Genomic DNA, 20,246 nt, shown 5'->3' with positions numbered 1-20,246 from the left:
AAGGACCTCAATAGAAAAGCAGAATATCACCAGTACCTGAGCCCCCCTCCCCCCTCCAGTGACTGTTCCACCCAAACTTAATTTAGGATGTCAAAGGAATGGTGGTGTGACAGATCCCCTTGAAGTTTCAACAATCTGAACAGCTATAACTCAACAAAGAAGTCCCTGCTCAATGCACAAGCACACCTGAGAGATCTAAAGGAGGGCAAGTGGGAGCAAATGGGGGAGGCAAGAAGGCAGGCAGGCTTAGATGAGCCATGGACACAGCCCTGCAGTAGGGAGTTCACAGCCAGGCTCAGCCCAGAGATGGGAGGAAGCCAGATGTGGCAGCACTCCCTTCAGCAAGGAAAAGCAAAGAAATTCAGTGGGCATTACTGCAGGAGTAAATAGTATGAGCTGCAGCTGAGCCCAGAGACCTGGACAAGGACACAGCACCGGGCTGTAACGCAGCTTTCAGACGGTGGGCATTCCAGGCAAAGAAATAAAGCTACAAAGCCCTTCCAAAGCCCTGCTGTCCACAGTAGCCTCCCAGAGCTAGCCTCCCATTACCATTGGTGTTGAGTTGCTGGTCACGTTATCTGCAAACACGAGAACTGGTACCACAGATTCACTTTTTCCTCCTGAACAAAGGGTGAACACTGTAATCGATTTTGGGGTTACGGCACAGGGGAAACTTGTGGAGGTCTGAGGTCACAATTACTGGGAGGGCAAAACAACAAAGAAGCTGGCTGGTTCCCCAACCCACACCACACCCACACATTGTGGCTACACTGACGGCAGTATCTGGCTGTAGAGGACAGCACTGGGATTTCACAGAGCTAAAAAAACTTGTGATTCAGTGCCACCTATTGGAAAAGAAGAGAAAGACCTTTTCATATTAATCTGCTAGAGAAATGCCACTTATACATAAATGTCTAGACAGAGAAGGGATCTATCAAATACCATGAGTAAACAAGGTAGCAAGGCAGCTCAGAAAGAAAAATCTCCAGAAAACAAACTTAAAGGCATAAAAATATGTGATATAAATGACAACGAATTCAAGATTGCAATTTTAAAAATACTCAACAGGATGCAAGAAAATAGACAGGCAATTTAATGCACACAGAAAACAAATAAGCAAACAAAATGAGTACTTTACTGAAGAAATTAAAACTTTAAAAAAAGAACCAAACAAATTCTAGAGATGAAGAACTCGATAAGAGATCAAGAATGAACTAGCAAGCATAGGAAATAGAGCAGATCAGGTGGAGGAAAGGGTTAGTGGTATCAAAGACAGAAATCTTGAAATGATGCAGAGGAAAGAAGAGAGAGATTTAAGCATAAAAATACATATAAGAACTCTATGAGAACTATCTGACTCCATCAGAAAGAACAAGAGAAGAATAATAGGCATACTAGAAGAAGAGAGGAAGAAGGAAACAGAGAGCCTACTCACACAAACAGCTGAGAACTTCCCAAACCTATGGAAAGAGCTAGATCCTTGAATCCAAGAAGCAATAACACAGTTACCTCAATCCAAAGAGGCCTTCTGCAAGGCACAAAGAAAGAATTCTAAAAGTAGTCGGGGGTGGGGAGGTGGGGGGGTAACCAATAAAGGAAAGCCCATTATGTTATAATCAGACTTCTAGGCAGAAACTCCACAAGCCAGAAGAGAGTGAAACCAAATATTCAAACTACTAAAAGAGAGAAATTACCAGCCAAGAATAATATATCCAACATAGTTATCCTTTAAATATGAAAGAGAAATAAAGGCTTTTCCAGACATACGGAAACTGAGGGAATTTATCAACAGAAGACGTCTATTGTGGGAAATACTTAAGGGGGTTATTCTACCTGAAACAAAGAACAAAAGATCACAAAACTATGAGTAAGATCAACAACAAACAGCATAAACAGGGATAATTTGTGACAACAAAAACATAAAAGGAGAATTTGCAAAGGAGGATGGATATCAGATACATTCAAAAGAGAAATGACTACTGTATATGTGAAACTTTCTTTTTCACAAGCCTAATGGTAAACACACACACACACTCCTGAAACACATACCTTAAAAAAAAGTGAAAAAAGAGAAAAGAAGTATGGAACAAAAATAGATGGAAACACAAAGGAAAAGAAGCAACAGAGGCACAGAGCTACCAGAAAACAAAATGGCTATAGGAAATCCCCATACATCAATAATTACCCTAAATGTAAATAGAATGAATTCATCAATAAAGAGGCAAAGAGTAGCAGACTGGATCAAAAAATATAACCCAACCATATGCTGCCTTCAGGAGACATATCTAAGTGTCAATTTTTGCAAATGATATAATTCCATAAATAGAAAACCCTAAAGACTCCACCAAAAACTATTAGAAACAATAAACACATACAGTAAAGTTGCAGGATACAAATTCAATGCACAAAAACCCACTGCTTTCCTATATACTAACAATGAAACTTCAGAAAAAGAAATGAAAAAAAATTCCTTTTGCAATTGCAACCAAAAGAATAAAATAACTAGGAAGAAACTTAATGAAGGATGTGAAGGACCTAGATACTAAAAACTATAAAAGCATTATTAGAAGGGATAGAAAAGACAATGAAATAGAAAGTTATTCCAAATTCACTGACTGAAAGAATCAACATAGTTGAAATGGTCATATTATACGGATTTAAGGCAATCCCGATCAAAATCCTAATGTCATATTTTAAAGAAACAATTAAAAAATAATCAGATTTGTATGGAACCACAAAAGACCCTGAATATCCAAACCAAACCTGAGAAAAAAGAATGAAGCCTGAGGTATCACACTACCTGATTTTAAATATACTACCGAGCTATGACAATCAAAAGAGGATGGCACTACTATGAACAACTATACGCCACCAAGCTGGCCATCCTGGATACAATGGACAAATTCCTAGAAAAATACAACCTTCCAAAACTCAATCAGGAAAAGTCAGAAAACCTGAACTTCTGATGAAGTTGAAGGACTATTCAAAGGGCTCCCAGCATACAAAAGCCCTGGCCCGGACGCCTTCACAGGTGAGTTTTACCAAACATTCAAAGAAGAACTAACACCTACTGTCCTCAAAATATTTCAAAAAATTCAAGAGGAAGGAAAACTTCCAAGCTCTTTTGACGAGGCTGGCATTAAACTAATTCAAAAACCAGATAAAGACATTACAAAGAAAGATAAACACAGGCCAATATCTCTGATGAACATAAATACTAAAATCTTCAACAAAATATTAGCAAATTGGATCAAGCAATATATTAAAAAGATCATACACCATGACCAATTGGGATTTATTCCAGGGATGCAAGGCTGGTACAATATTTGCAAATCAATAAATGTGATACATCACATAAACAAAATGAAAGACAAAAAATCACATGGTCATATCAATAAATGCAGAAAAACCATTCGATAAAATCCAACACCCATTTTTGATAAAAACTCTCAGCAAAGTGGGAATAGAGGTATCACACCTCAACATAATAAAGGCCATCTTTGACAAACCTACAGCCAATATCATACTCAAATGTCAATAAAACCATTTCCCCAAAGAACAGGAACAAGACAGGGGTGTCTGCTTTCACCACTCTTATTCAACATTGTACTGGAAGTCCTAGCCACAGCGATTAGACAAGAAGAAAACATAAAAGGGATCCAAATTGGAAAGGAGAAAGTAAAAATGTAATTATTTGCAGACAACATGATATTGTACACAGAAAATTCTAGAGACTCCACAAAAAAACTACTAGATTTAATAAATGAATTCGACAAGGTAGCAGGATACAAAATTAACACCCAGAAATCAATGGCATTTTTATACACCAAAAATGTACTCTCAGAAAGAGAAACTAAAAAAACAATCCCATTTACCATTGCAACTAAAAAAATAAGATACCTAGAAATAAACTTAATCAAAGATGTAAAAGACCTGTACTCGGAAAACTGCAGGACACTGAAAAAAGAAATAGAGGAAGATATAAACAAATGGAAAAATATACCATGTTCATGGATTGGAACAATTAACATCATTAAAATGTCTATACTACCCAAAGCAACAGCATATTTCACAGATCTAGAAGAAACACTTTGAAAATGTATATGGAACCAAAAAAGACCCTGAATAGCCACGGCAATCTTGAGAAAGAAGAACAAAGCTGGAGGGATCACAACACCAGATATCAAGTTATACTACAAAGCCACTGTAATCAAAACAGCCTGGCACTGGCACAAGAACAGATATATAGATCAGTGGAACACAACAGAAACCCCAGAAATAGACACACGCCACTATGGTCAATTAATATTTGACAACAGTAGAAAGAATATACAGTGGAGTAAAGACAGTCTCTTCAGAGATGCAAATTAAAACCACAATGAGGTTCACACCTGTAAGAACGGCTACCATCAACAAATCAACAAACTATAAGTGCTGGAGAGGGTGTGGAGAAAAGGGAATCCTAGTACATTGCTCGTGGAATGCAGATTGGTGCAGCCACTATGGAAAGCAGTAAGAAGTTTCCTCAAAAGATTAAAAATTGATCTGCCATTTGACTCAGTGATCCCACTTCTAGGAATATATCCTAAGAAACACAAAACACCAATCAAAAAGAACTTACACACCTCTATGTTCATAGTAGCACAATTTACAATAGCTAAGATCTCGGAACAGCTCAAGTGCCCATCAGTAGATGAGTGGATAAAACAGCTGTGGTACATTTACACCATGGAATACTATGCAGCTATAAAAAAGAAGAATCTCTTATTCTTTGGGACAGCATGGAAGGAACTGGAGAGTACTGTGCTAAGTGAAATAAGCCAGTCAGAGAAGGACAAGTACTACATGATCTCACTTATATGTGGACTGTAGTAAACAAAATAAACTGATGAACAAAATGGATCCAGAGACACAGAAGCATGGAACAGACTGAGATATCTCAGAGGGAAGGTGGGGATGGGGGACTGGGTGGGGAGAGATTGACCAAAGAACTTACATGTTTATAAGCATAACCCATGGACACAGACGTTGGTATAGGGAATGCCTGAGGGTGGTGCTGATGCGGGGTGGAGGGGATCGATGAGAGTAAAAAAGGGACATGTGCAATATTTTCAACAATGAAGATTAAAAAAAAATTTTAAAATAAAAATAAAACACACATACACAAAAGAAAACTATCATGAAGAAATAAAAGTTTAGACAGTCCCTTTAACTACTCCTAGTCCTCAACTAAAGATGCTTGGTCCTTTTAAAAAAACAAACAAACAGCATGGTACTGATAAAAAACAGACACACAGACAGACCTATGGAAGAGAATTCAGTGCTCAGAAATAAAACCACATGTATATGGGGAAATAAATTCTGACAAAGGAGCCAAAAACACACAATGGAAAGCAAAAAAGTCTGTAATAAATGATGCTGGGAAAATTAGAAAGCCACATGCAAAATATGAAACTAGATTAGTTTTTCCCCATGTACAAAAGTTAATTCAAACTGGATCAAAGACCTAAATATAAGATCTGAAACAATAAATTACATGGAAGAAAACATAGGTACTAAACTTATGGACCTTGGTCATAGCATTTTATGAACCTGACCCCAAAGGCAAGGGAAGTAAAGGCAAAAATAAATAAATAGGACTATATAAAACTAAAAAGCTTTTGCATAGCAAAAGAAACTTACAACATAAAATGGGAGACAGTATTTGCAAACAAAAGCTCTGACAAGGGGTTAATATCCAAAATATATAAAGAACTCAACTCATACAACTCAACACCAAAATAACAATCCAATTTAAAAAAATGGGCAGACGATCTGGACAGACACGTCTCCTAAGAAGACATATAAATGGCCAAAAGATATATGAAAAGTTATTCAACTTCACTAGCTATTAGGGAAATGCAAATAAAAACTACAATTACACACCACTTAACACCTGTTAGAATGGCTATTATCAAGAAGACAGGTAATAACAAGTGTTTGAGAGGTTGTGGAGAAAAAGGAACCCTCATACACTGTTGATGGGAATGTAGACTGGTTCAACCACTATGGAAAACAGTACGGCAGTTCCTCAAAATATTAAAAAGAGTCACCATATGACCCAGCAACCCCTCTTCTGGATATCTACCCAAAAAACTCAAAAATATTATTTGCAAAGGTATATGCACCCCTATGTGCATTGCAACATTATTCACTGTGGCCAGGACATGGAGACAACCGAAGTGTCCTTCAGTAAAGGAATGGATAAAGAAGATGTGGTACATATTTACTATGGAATACTACTCAGCCATAAGGAAGGATGAAATACTGCCATTTGCAACAACATAGATGGGCCTTGAGGATATTATGCTAAGCGAAATAAGTCAGAAAAAGCCAAGAACCATATAATTTCACTCATATGTGGGATATAGAAATGAAACTCATAGATACAGGCAATAGTATGGTGGTTACCAGATGGAAGAGGGTAAGTGTGGGGTAGTAAAAGGTAAAGAGGGCCAAATAAATGGTGATGGAAGATGATTTGACTTTGGGTGGTGGGCACACAATGCAATGAACAAATAATATATCATAAAAATGTACACTTGAAACCTATATGATCCTAATATCTACTATCACCCCAATAAATTTAATTTAAAAATAAAAATTGAAAACAATGTTTTCAGGCTGAGAGACAAAATACTACCTTTTATTTAATGCTGCTTTTGAACTGAAATTGGGTTGTACAATGACAGAGGTATATAGGTGTAAGCAAAGTAGGTAATGAGGGCACTTCAAAAGACTAAGGGTCCTAAAAGTTCTCACTCACCTATGTATCACAAGTTCCTACTCAAATGCCTGGCAAACAGTGCTCAATAAATATAACTTAAACTATGTGTGGGAGGGAGATGGGGGGTAGGGGGAGTGGGGGGAGAATACTACCTTTGTAACACTATATTTTATGTTGTAATTTATTGGCAAGTTTCCCTAACTCACTCAAACAAATGCTTACTAAAGACAATTGGAAACTAAACTTCAAAACAAAACAAAAAGTCCTGAGAAAATTCAAACACAAAGAGATTAAGAAATTCAGTATAAAAATAATTTTGGTATGTTTTACTTGGCAAAGCATGATAAACTCCAGACATATAAGAGAAACAAAAAATAAAATTGAGAAAATTTAACAATTTCTGCTTTTTCAAATAAGAGAGGCACCATAATTTGACTAAGCGGCAATTTGCTCACTGCACTTAGACTTCATTATTCAATAAATATTTACTGTGTAACTCTCATGTGCAAATGACCCTTCCATGGTCACTTTCAGATAAAACCGTTTCTGTGATTAAATCTTAATCATGTATTTTCTACCACTACAATTTTGTCTCAAATGCTAAGAGGGGTAGGTTCTAAATGTTGTAGAAGTAATCTAAAAACATAAACAGCCTAATATTAATACATTCACAAGGACTGACATGGACATTTCAGAAACCTTGCTTTACAAAATGAGCTATATATGTTTTGTAACAGTAATATTTTTTAAAAATGGAAAAACCTAATTTAAAAATCAGGAGTATGTTTTTATTTGAGACCACTTAAAATGTAAGCTCAGATAGGTGAAGTACAATGAAATATTTCAAAAACAGAATTTTAAAAAGCAACCTGCCTGGCTGGCATGGCTCAGTGGTTGAGCATTGATTCCTGGTCAAGGCACATGCCCGGGTTTTGGGCTTGATGCCCAGAAGGGGGAGTACAGGAGGCAGCCTATCAATGTCTCTCTCATCATTGATGTTTCTAGCTCTCTCTTTCTTCCTCTCTCTGAAATCAATAAAAACGTAGTTTTAAAAGCAATTTAATAAAACTAATTTAAGAAACACAATTTTTTTCATAAATATGACTTTCTAGTTGACAAAATGCTCACCACAACATTCCAATTTTTGAACAATAAAGATATTCCTTTCTGCCATGAAAAGTAAGAACCAGAGTAGCTTTAAGATCTTGATATTTACTGCTAGGAAAGAGCTGCTTAATGGCAATTAAATAAAAACAAGGACCATTTTTGGCAAGCATTCTCCAAATGTTAACTGCTCTATACTAAGTACTTCCATTCAGCAGAGTACCCGGTTCAGTAACTTTGGGATATATATCCTGCAGTAAATGTAGCCTAGTAGATATATGAGAGGCCTACACAAATGTTCCATTTATAGAAGAATGACAGGTAAGCACCCAACTGATCACCTGGATGAAAATAGTTTCAAATATTACATAAGCGTTTTTTAAATCATTAATGAGTAAGAGGTTAGTTAAGAAATAACTCAAAGGTCAAAAACTAAGTAGAAGCCAAGAATCCAAAAAGATAAGCAGAATAAAGATCAGCTTTCTCCTTGAAGACATTTGCCAAACCCCAAACTATACCGTTAGTTTTCAGGACTACACAAAAGTACTGGGGAATAGGATTCAGGACCACCAAAGGGAAGGACTCTAAAAGGATACCCCACAATACAGAACTGGGAACGCCAGGAATTATACCCACAGATTATGGATGAACCTGAAAGAAATTTTGTCCCTTTATTCCATACTAGGGATACCACAGGAATCCTCCCCAATAATGGGAGAAAATTGGGGGAATCCCTAATCACGAGCCTATCTTCATATAATACAAATTACCTACCTAAGCAGCCACTAAAAACTAAAGCTAAAAATTTAGGTTCAAATGTTCATAGGACAGTAGTTTGTCTAGGCAACTGGCAGACACAACAGCAGACCCTCTCTGAAGGAACAAACTTCCAACTCCAGCATTAAAGACTTCCTATATATGAATTTCCAAGAACTATAATCTCATGTTAGAACACACACACAAGGTGAATAAATACACTATGAGTGACACCAAAAAAAAAACAGCATAATCAGACCCTCAAAGACTTATTTACTGGAATTACCAAAAATAAAATATAAGACTAAAGAAAGATAATAACAAATAAACAATAGATGACCCTTCACTGGATCCTTCATTGCAGGAGAAAAACTACATAGGATATTACTTGACAAGTGAGAAATACGGAATATTAACTGTGTATTAAATAATATGTCAGCATTAATTTTTTTCTGTGATAAATCTATTAATCTACCTTTCACCCAAAAAAATAAATAAAAAATGGCTTTGCTGGAAAATGTCCATATAGATAAGAGAATAAAATAATTATGTTGTCTGCTCCAAATGGTTCAGAAAAAAGTTACTGGAAGTTGGAGGGAAGTAGAGAGAAATACAGCAAATGTGGTAAAATATTAACAATTGGTGTATATATATATGAAGGGTCCCTGGTATATGGATGTTCACTATTTTATCCTTTCCAGTTTATTGTAGGTTTAAAACTTTTCAAAGTAATAAGAGGGGAAGCTTCACCAAACAAACACAAACACTTTTTTTTTAATTCAAGGATTGGTTTAATATCAAATAAAAATGTAGATGAAGAGGAAAATAGTGAACAGGAGCTAAATCTGGAAATTACTGAGGACGAAGCAGAGAGACATAGAGATAATATTTTTAAACATAAGGGAAATCAAAAGTCATGACAAACAGTGAGCAGGCTAAACATTCATCTACTTAAAGTTCCAGAATGAGAAGAAAGAGAAAAATGGGACAGAAACTATACACAGATAATGGCTAATAATTTTCCAGTACTGATCAAAGATAGGACTCCTCAAATTCAGGGGTTCCAACAAAGTCCTGGCAGGAAATAGAAAAGATACCTTCACCTTACCGCGTAATAGTGAAATGCAGATAGAAGATCTTAAATGCTGCCAGCAAGAAGACACAAGCTACCCTTAAAGAAAAGAGAGACTGCTGAATTTTCATCATCAACCATGGAAGCAAGAAAATATGAGAATAAAATCTTTAATAAAGTAGAAAAAACAAACAAGTAAACATTCAACTTAGATCTGTATACCTGGTAAAGACATACTTCAAATATAAGGACGAAATAAATTTCCAGATAAATAAAAACTAAGATTCTATTACAAACAGATCCTCACTAAGGAAACTTAAAAGTATGTACTTTAGACGGTAAAAAAGTCATCTAAGATCATCTAATTTGCATAAATAAATGTGATAAAAGTGGTAGTAAATATGAGGATTAATGTCACCATGTACAACAATAATAAAGGAGGATAATAATAGAAATAAAATACAAGACAACAACAACACAACATGTATAGCCCTTGTATGGCTTTAAGGAGCCAGAAGATACTGATTAACTTTAGACTTTGATAGTATGCATGTTAAAATTTCTAAGGCAGGATTTCTCAACAGCAGCACTACTGACATTTAGGGTCAGGTAATCCTTTGTTTGTGGGAGTTATCTTGTGTATCATAGGCTGTTGAACAGCATCTTTGGCCTCCATCCACTAGAGGCCAGTAGCACTCTCCCAGCTGTAACAACCAAAACTGTCTCCATATTGTGTAACCCCCCACCCTGAGCAAAACTGTCCCCAGTTGAGAACCTTTGTTCTAGAATGACCACTAAAATAATATGCCTCTAAATTAAGATGGAAGACTGAACACTTGCTCCATCTCAAACCCCACTAAAATAAAAACAGTAAGATATGCTTTAAAAGACCTAAACCCACAAGAAGAGGGAGAATACAAGAAGAGACAATAGTCACAAAACTCTGGAAGTTAAGAAGCAGATGAACAAGAAAGTAGACTCTAAACTGGTGGGAGTGGAGTTGCCAAGGGAATATGAAATCCAACAAATTTCCAGAGAAGAATCTTCAAATGGCTCAGGAACTGACAGTATTAGGTATTCCTGGAACCAGGGGTGAAAGCAGGGGTACTAAAATGAGGGCTAAAATTGCAAGAATCCCCTTCTTCATGCCTGCCTGCTGAGAGTGCCTCTCTTCCTTATTCCAGCAGAAGCATAGGTATTTATTCTCTCTCAAGAGGGAAAAACAGTAAAATTCTGAGTTGGAAGACAACTCAGACAACATAATTGGGACATGAGTACCAACAGAAAGAGGAGAGACTAAGAGATTATATGCAAACTGAATGATGACTACCAACCCTAGCAGCCCAGACTTTCTAGAGAGAAGATTTTAAGACGTCTATAGAAACTCTGATTAGTCTAAAAGGAAAGGCCTAATGGTTCTAACATTGGGGACTCCCCAACAAGCAGCTGACTCAGCTTGACATAAAGTTAAGTTCCAAATGCCTTGGAATTGTGAGAAAAAATGATTTCCAACCAGAATTCTACATTCAAGAAAACTAGCAATTAAATATGAAAGCAGAATATAGACATTTTCACAGTCTCAACTTTGCCTCCCATGCACAACCTTTCTCAATAACTGGGAGATGTGCTCCGGCTACTTTGGAAATATCTTTTTTTATACAATTTGTGCACAGACTGGTAGTGTAAGCTGAGACTCTGAAATACAAATCACTTTTATTTACTGAAATATAAAGCTAAAAAATATGGTGTTAAAAGTTCCTGTGTGTACTTGAAAATTCCTTTAAATTACTCTGTAATTTAGCCCGTTCCCCGATTCTCCCAAATTACAAGATTTTACTTTATTGCTGATACACAGGATATTTTCAAATCTTTCTAGATCTACAATTCAAATAATTTTGCTAACACTTTTCTTATTATAGTAACCAGAAACAATTTCTCTCACTATTCTCAGTCTCATTCTTGAACACTAGAAGTACAAGTTACCACCAAAGCAGAGCTATAAACAAACAACTGAAAAATAGGACAAGAAGCCCTAGCCAGTTTTGCTCAATGGTTAGAGCCCCAGCCTACGGACTGAAGGGTCTCGGGTTCAATTCCGGTTAAGGGCAAGTACCTGGGTTGTAGTGTCGATCCCCAGCCCTGGTCTGGGCATGTGCAGGAGGCAACCAATCACTGTGTCTCCTCTCACATTGATGTCTACCTGTCTACCTGTCTCCCTCCCTCCCTCCCTCCTTCGTTCCCTCCTTTTCACGCTCTCCGAAAAGCAATGGAAAAAATATCGTGTGAGGATTAAAAAAAAAAATAGGACAAGAAGAGGGGTTATTAACGACAAAAAGCTTTTAGATTTTGTTAAATACAGGAGGTGTTACCTGATTTTCTCAGCTCCTGAAGTTGTTTTTATTGTACAAGCCAGCTGCTTTTTATAAGAATAGGGTGTCCTATGCAGCAAGTGCAAGGCCCAAGTCTATTAAACACCAGGATTTAACACCCTTCTATCAACCCTAGCCAAGCCTTTTCTGAATACCTAGACAGCCCCAAAGAATCTCTATAGACCTCTGAGGTAATATTTTCTCAAAATACAGCTAGCCAATTCACTGTACCACCCTTCAAGAAGTGTGGGGAAAGGTGAAACCAAGGGGGGCAAGGAAAAGATAGTATGAACACCTGCTAGAGACAATAATGATTTTGGAATAAATTGTCCATTTGTAGCAGAGACGTTAGATTATACTTATTTCCCTTACATATAAATAAAAAGTGATCTTGTACCTCTGACTGACAGAAACTAAGAAGTATCCTGGTAGCATACCAAAGCAATAAAGTGCCTGTTTTAATCAGTTAAATATCTATTTTTATATATCAGGCTAAGCCACATCACACAATTACCTTTTCTTGTTTCTTAAACAAAACAAAAAAAGTCACTGTTTGGGCAATAACAGTGATCGAACTATCTTCTAGCACATGAGGGAAACCAATGGCACTAGGCAACTTTAATCCAGTTAATTCTGCAACTAGTAAGCACACTAGAAGGTTAGCTACTGTCTACTTGTTAAAGATTAGGCAGTAACTAGCATTAACATAATAAAACTTGGAAAGAAGATTTCGTATCTTAAAGATGTCAAGTGTTCTACTATGAATACCAAGACACAAACCTATTCACTCCTTTCATCTCTGAAGAATAAAAAATAAAGTAAGTTTGGTAACTCACTGGTCAGCTCCTTGATTACTCATACCTCTTGATCTCCTGGACTTTGGAAATCTTTGCTGATGTTTGTATCCCGAGTCCATCGAGGGGGTTTCCATGTTCTTTCCTGTGTTCCTCTGTTATAGTAATAACTACGCCCTGAACTATCTTTATGAGTTTCCCATTCGCCATTTATCTGAATTGCTGGGCTCCCAGGAAGAGGGGGGAGAGCAGACTGGGATATTTTCAGTTCTTGTAGATTAGCATAGACGGGAGAATCTGGACGACCTTGATTTGGAGGTGTCATTGCCTGTGAAAAATTTGAATTATTCATGTTTAAACTAGCATAATGTTTATAAATTAAAATTAAATGAAACACAAGATTTATAAACATACATACTAAAATTCATTTTAAAACATATAAAGGTGTATATTCTAAAGAAGTAACAATTTAACAGTTTTAATAATCATAGTTTGAGAAAAGCTCAAGATTCAAATAGAATCCAGTGTGATTAATAACCTTCCCTGACCCTGAAAGAATACACGACTAGCAGTCAGAAGCTGTAGGCTCTCGTCCAAGATTTGGCACTAACAAGGTATATGATATTGAATAAGATCACTTCACCTCTCTAAAGATGAATTTTTTAATAGCTGTAATTGAGAAGATTGGATTAAACAACTTGGGTCTCCTTCGGCTCTAAAATTCTATGATTATAGGCAATTTTTAAAATATAAAAAGCCTTACAGCCCGCCAGCATGGCTCAGTGGTTGAGTGTCCATCCATGAACCAGGAGATTTTCGTTTGATTCCCAGTCAGGGCGCATGGCCAGGTTGCCTGGGTTGTGGGCTCGATCCCCAGTAGGGGGCGTGCAGGAGGCAGCCGATCAATGACTCTCTCATCATCATGTTTCTCTCTCTCTTTCCCTCTCCCTTCCTCTCTCTGAAATCAATAAAAACATATTTTTAAAAAATCAAAATAAAAAGCCTTACATGAGTAACTCAGAAAACTATCGAAAGAATAATTTTTATATTTGAAGCTTTGATATTAAATCAGGAACATAAATGAAAGATAAAGGAGATGTATTACTTCAGCTAAGAATTTACTACATTTTATTCCTCCTGTTACCTAGTTTACTAGTTTAATTTATTCCTAGTTTCCTTATTTGTGAATTTCCTAACAGTGGAAAACTAAGAATAAGCAATAACTCTGATTTACAAGCTTAATCTCAACTTATATTTTTAGTTTTAAATGTCTCACTAGATGTCAAGAGCAGAATACTTTTCATAAATTTTGCATAAGGACACAGTAAATTATTGTTAGAATTCTAATTGCTGGGAAAAAGCATAATTCTGAAAACACCTTTTATATTGTGTATTCATAGTTGTGTATATATCATTCCTTTTATGACAGGATTTCTCAACCTCATCACCACTAACATTTTGGTACAGATCATTCTTTGCTATGGGAGGCTATCCTGTGCACTGAAGAATGTTTACTAGCATCTCTCACCTCTACCATCTAGGTTAGAGGCGGGAACCTTTTTTCTGCCAAGGGCCATTTGGATATTTATAACATCATTCATGGGCCACACAAAATTACCAACTTAAAAATTAGCTATGAAAAAAGCTCCCAGATTTATTGAATTTCGAGTCCCACCTGAGGTTGCCTTGCCAGGGCATGATTTTGAGGGCCGTTATATATCCAGAAGGACAGATGTTCCCCACCCCTGCTCTAGTTGATAGTGGCATCCCCTCAAGCCCCACTGTGACAACTAAAATTTATTCAGACTTTCCCAAATGGTCCTTGAGGACAAAACTGCCCAGGGTTTCGAACCATTGTTCTATCATATAAATTCTACAGTTATATTCAGATGTTCAATCACTTCTATAACATAACCATTGTTTTATGAATGCTTAAAAATATTGAATTAAAAAGAGAAATGTGGGTACAATAAACCAGTTTTATTGAAATTAAAAGCACTATAACTTCCCAAATAAAAATTTAATTAAAATTTAAAAATTATAAAGAAACAACTTAAATAAATACTGTCTATTAAATAATTATAATGAATTGAAATCACATAATAAGCTTTAAAAGAGAAAACAGTAAAAATAATCCACAGCTTGAATACATTTGTAAAATGGTTACCTTTGGTCTTTTACACACAGTAATTATGCCAAAACAGTGTACTCAATGATATAAATTATAATTATACAAATTAACATTTTTCTTAAAATGTCAGCTTTGAATTTAGACTACTACTGAACAGTATCCTCCTATGAGGAAAATCTAACCATGAAGACAAATTTCCACGTATTTCTCTTCCAAACGAGTTTCAATCCTGGTGAGTTCTCTAAAATGAATGCTGTTAATATAATAATTCTATATAGTAAATCATTTCTGACAACCTTGTCAAGAGAATATTTAATCAATAAGTACTGAAGTTCATGCTTAATCCTGATACTTTACTAAAGTTGGAGAAACAAAGATATCAAGAAACAGCCATTTTCTAAATGATGTTTATGGACAAACTCTACTAAATCTTTAAGAAACAACTAGTTCCTGTATTTAAAAAGTTCAAATTTAAAGTTTTTCCAATTAAAAAAATTAAACTGCTTCAACACAGTTTATAAGGCTAGCGTAGTTCTGAAACAAAAGCAGAAAAGAATTAAATGAAAGAAAATCATAAACTAATCTCACTTATAAATGAAAATATACTAAATAAAACATTAGCAATCAAATCCAGCAGTATTAAATAAGTCAGGGGAAAAAGTTCAGAAACTCTGTCTTTAGGAAATCTTACTGTAATCCTTTTCATTAACAGATTAGCATGGTCATCTCCACAGACCAACAAAGCATTTGATAAAATTCAAAGTGGATTCAGAATAAAACTCAGGAAGTGAGGAATAGGTGATGCTTCTTAATTTGACTTTTAAAAATATAGAATGAACATCATATTTAGTATGACACTGATAAAAACCATTTTCATTAAAGTCAATAATAATCCACTTTCACTACTTTTATTCAACATAGTACCAGATGTCCTAGCCACACAGATCAGACAAGAAGAAATAAAAGGTATCCAAACTGGAAAGGAGGAAGTGAAACTGTCATTATTCACAGATGACATGATATTGTGTATTACAGACTCCCACCAAAAATGACTAGATTTTATAAATGAATTTGGCAAAGTAGCAAGATACAAAATTAACATCCAGAAATCAATTGCATTTTTATACACCAATAATGAACTCTCAGAAAGGGAAACTAAAAAAAATATCCCATTTATCACTGCAACAAAAACAATAAGGTACCTAGGAATAAATTTAACCAAGGAGCTGAAAGACCTGTATCCAGAAAACTATAGGACATTGTTAAAAGAAACCGAGGAAGGCACAAACAGGTGGAAGCATATACTATGTCCATGGACTGGAAGAAGTAACATCATTAAAATGTCCAAACTACCCAAAGCAACCTATAGATTCCACACAATCCCTGTTAAAATACCAATGGCATATTTCACAGATATAGAACAAATATTCTAAAAATTTGTATGGAACCAAAAAAGACCCAGAATAGCCTCAGCAATTTTGAGAAAGAACAACAAAGTTGGAGGGATCACAGTATCAGATATCAAAACCATACTACAAAGCCATTGTAATCAAAACCGCCTGGTACTGGCACAAGAACAGGCTTATCAATCAATGGAACAGAACAGAGACCCCAGAAATCAATCCACGCCATTACGGTCAATTAATATTTGACAAAGGAGGCAACAGCATACAATGGAGTAAAGACAGTCTCTTCAATAAATGGTGTTGGGAAAACTGTACAGGTACATGCAAAAAAATGAAACTAGACCACCAACTTACACCACACACAAGAATAAACTCAAAATGGATAAAAGACTTAAATGTAAGATGTGAAACGATAAAAATCCTAGAAGAAAACAAGGCACTAAAATATCAGCTATCACATGTAGCAGCATTTTCACCAATACATCTCCTAGGGCAAGGTAAACAAAGGAAAAAATAAACAAATGGGACTACATCAAAATTAAAAGCTTCTGCACAGCAAAAGAAACCATCAACAAAATGAAAAGGAAACCCACTGTATGGGAGAACATGTGTGCCAATGATACATCTCATAAGAGGTTAATTTCCAAAATATATAAAGAACTTATACAACAACACCAGGAAGATAAACAACCCAATTAAAAAATGGACAAAGGACCTAAACAGACACTTCTCCAAAGAGGACATACAGATGGCCAATGAGGAACATAGAGATGGCCAACAAACGTATGAAAAAATGCTCAACATCACTAATCATCAAAAAGATACAAATTAAAACTACAATAAGGTATCACCTCACACCTGCCAGAATGGCTAACATCAATAAATCAATAAACAGTGAGTGCTGGCAAGAATGTGGAGAAAAGGGAAACTGAGTACACTGCTGGTGGAGCAACTGTGGAAAACAGTATGAAGTTTCCTCAAAATATCAAAAATGGAACTTCTGTTTGACCTAGTGATCTCACTTCTGGGAATACATCCTAAGAATCCCAAAATACCAATAAGAAAGACTATATGCACCCCTATGTTCAAAGCAGTGTTATTTACAATAGCTAAGATCTGGAAATAGCCCAAATGCCCCTAAGTAGATGAGTAGATAAAAAAGATGTGGTACAGCCCAGCCAGGCATGGCCCAGCGGTTGAGGACTGACCTAGGATCCAGGAGATCACAGTTCAATTCCCAATCCAGGCACATGCCCAGGTTGCGGGCTCAATCACCAGCTGGGGGCATGCAGGAGGCAGCCTGCCAATCAATGACGACTCTCTTATCATTGATGTTTCTAGCTCTCTTTCCCTCTCCCTTTCTCTCTCTGAAATCAATAAAGATATAGTTAAAAAAAAAAAAAAAAAAAGATGTGGTACATTTACACAATAGAATACTATGTGGCTATAAAAAAAAAATTGAACTCTTACCCTTTGCAACAGAATGGATGGACCTAGAGAGTATTAAGCTAAGTGAAATAAGCCAGTCAGAGAAAGACAAGCACCATATGACCTCACTTATATGTGGAATCTAATGAACAAAATAAACTGATGAACAAAACAGGACCAGCAACATGGATACACGAAACAGAATCACAGATCTCAAAGAGGAGGAGAGTGGGGGGAACTGTAAGAGATTAACCAAAGAACATACACACATATGTGCATAACCCATGGACATAGACAAAAATGTGGTGAAGGCCTGGGGTGGGGCGCAGTCTGGGTAGAGGGAAGAAAAGGAGGTTGGAAATGAGGGTCATCTGTAATACTGTAAATAATAAGAAAAACTATAAAGACAACGTCAGGAATAATACTAAGATGCTTTTATTCAACATTGTACTGGAGGTCCTAAGCAATGTACCAAGATAAAAAAAATGAATTTAACTATAAATACCTAGAAGAAAAAACCCTAATATTTGTCATTGACATAACCGATATCTGAAAGCCCAAGTCGATGAATTACTAAGTTTTTTTGTTGTTTCTTTGTTGTTAATCCTCACCTAGGATACTTTTTCCATCGATTTTGTTGTTTTAGAGAGAGTGGAAGAGGGGAACGGAGGGAAGGAGGGAGAGGGGGAGGGGGGGAGAGAGGGAGAGAGGGGGAGGGAGGGAGGGGGAGGTGTAGAGGAAACATCAATGTGAAAGAAACACATCGATTGGTTGCCTCCCATACACATCCCAACTGGCGCTGAGAATGGAACTCGAAACCTAGGTATGTGCCCTTGACCAGAAATTGAAACAGCGGCCCCTCGGTGCAAGGGCTGATGCTCTAACCACTTAGATACACAGGCCAAGGTGAAAATTACTACATTAATTAGCTGGCCAGATACAAGATCACGGAATCAGTTTCCCATATGTGAGCAATGACAAATTGGAATTAACAGAATAAAAAATCTCATTCACACTAAGAAAATAACTGTTCAACACTAATAAGCTCTAACAGAAACATAGAAAACCAAGTCAGGAATACTAATAAAACTCTCCTTAGGCACCAAAAATTATCCTTGAATAGATAAACCTTTGTTCCTAAATGGAAAAACTAAACTTTGTAAACATTTTACTTCTCCAAAAATTAATCTATAAATGCTACAAATTCAATGCAATGTTCAGCACACAATATGGTTAGTACACCGTCTAGCACACAGTAGCACTTAATGAAATTTATTGAATGAATGAACAAACACACACACGTGAACAAAAGAATGCAAATGCATATGCCCAATTAAAAGCAAAATTAAAGGCTTGTAACTGGTTACATGTGAGGAATCTAGGAAACATCCACATTTCCAGTTTGGGTAAAAGAATGGGCAGTTGCACCAGCACCAAAGATAGAAACTGCCTAAACATGAATTGTCAACTCAACTAGGTGCTAATATTTCAACTATGAACAAAAAATTTCTTGTGTTCTAGGACCTCATAACATAGGAAAATAAAATGTAACAAAAAAATCATTTAGCCTGGATGGGCATGGCTCAGCGGTTGAGCATCGACCTAGGATCCAGGTGATCGGGGTTCGATTCCCAGTCAGAGCACATGCCCAGGTTGTGGGCTAGGCAGCCGATCAATGACTCTCTCATCGTTGATGTTTCTATCTCTCTCTCTCTCTCCCTCTCCTTTCCTCTCTCTGAAATCAATAAAGATATATTAAATAAAAAATTAAAAAATCTTTTAAAAAAATCATTTAAATGAATAACAGATGCAAAGAGTTATACATAGGATACCATGGGAGCAAAAAGGAGGAGACCTGGAAACAAGTAACTATGGCTTAGAAATAAATAAGAGTTAGCCAGGTAAAAGCTGGGGATACAGGAGGCACCAAGAACAAAAGTTGGGGGCGGGGGGAGATCAGGAATGATGCTGACTCACACAGTAGGCAAAATGAACAGCAAGAATATCTAAGTATAAGCAAATGACAGAATAAGGACTGTTTGTATATCATGTTAAAAAAAAAAAATAGGCATTATCCAGTAGCATTTAGGGAACTAGTGAAAACTTTAAGCCAGGAAGCACAATCTGATTTAAAACTTACAAATATTACAGATTTTAGAGGGCTACAACTAGAGGCAGAGATGAGCTAAGAGGTTAGTTAGTACAATGGTACAGACACAAGACAAAGAAAGCTGCAATAGGACAATAATTGTAGAAATGGAGAAGCAGGGCAGGATTCAAGAAATAATTAGAAGGTTAAATTAACATGCAGATTGTATCTGTTTATGTAAAGCATATTTTTTGTTGTGTGTATTTTTTTAACTATAGATTAAATAATGTCAAGATAAAGAATAAGATAAAAAGAGAGGAGCAAAGAGGAG

General features: G+C 36.2%; 1 protein-coding gene across 4 annotated transcripts in view; it reads right to left on the bottom strand.

Moving 5' to 3' along the window:
• Positions 1–20,246, bottom strand: part of ARHGAP12 (Rho GTPase activating protein 12) — a 130,573-nt gene that overhangs the window by 48,409 nt on the left and 61,918 nt on the right. For 2 of the 4 annotated variants that reach the window (XM_081139337.1, XM_081139336.1), the window contains exon 4: positions 12,929–13,189. The exons of the other annotated variants lie outside the window; for them this stretch is intronic. In XM_081139337.1, coding sequence (XP_080995463.1) covers positions 12,929–13,189 — 261 coding nt within the window. The remainder of the gene's footprint in view (positions 1–12,928; positions 13,190–20,246) is intronic. 4 annotated transcript variants of the gene reach the window in all.

The sequence above is a fragment of the Miniopterus schreibersii genome (genome assembly GCF_964146895.1).
Source record: "Miniopterus schreibersii genome assembly, chromosome: 1".
Lineage (NCBI taxonomy): Eukaryota > Metazoa > Chordata > Mammalia > Chiroptera > Miniopteridae > Miniopterus > Miniopterus schreibersii.
The sequence above is the reverse complement of the archived record's forward strand: the minus strand, read 5'-3'. Positions and strand labels throughout refer to the sequence as shown.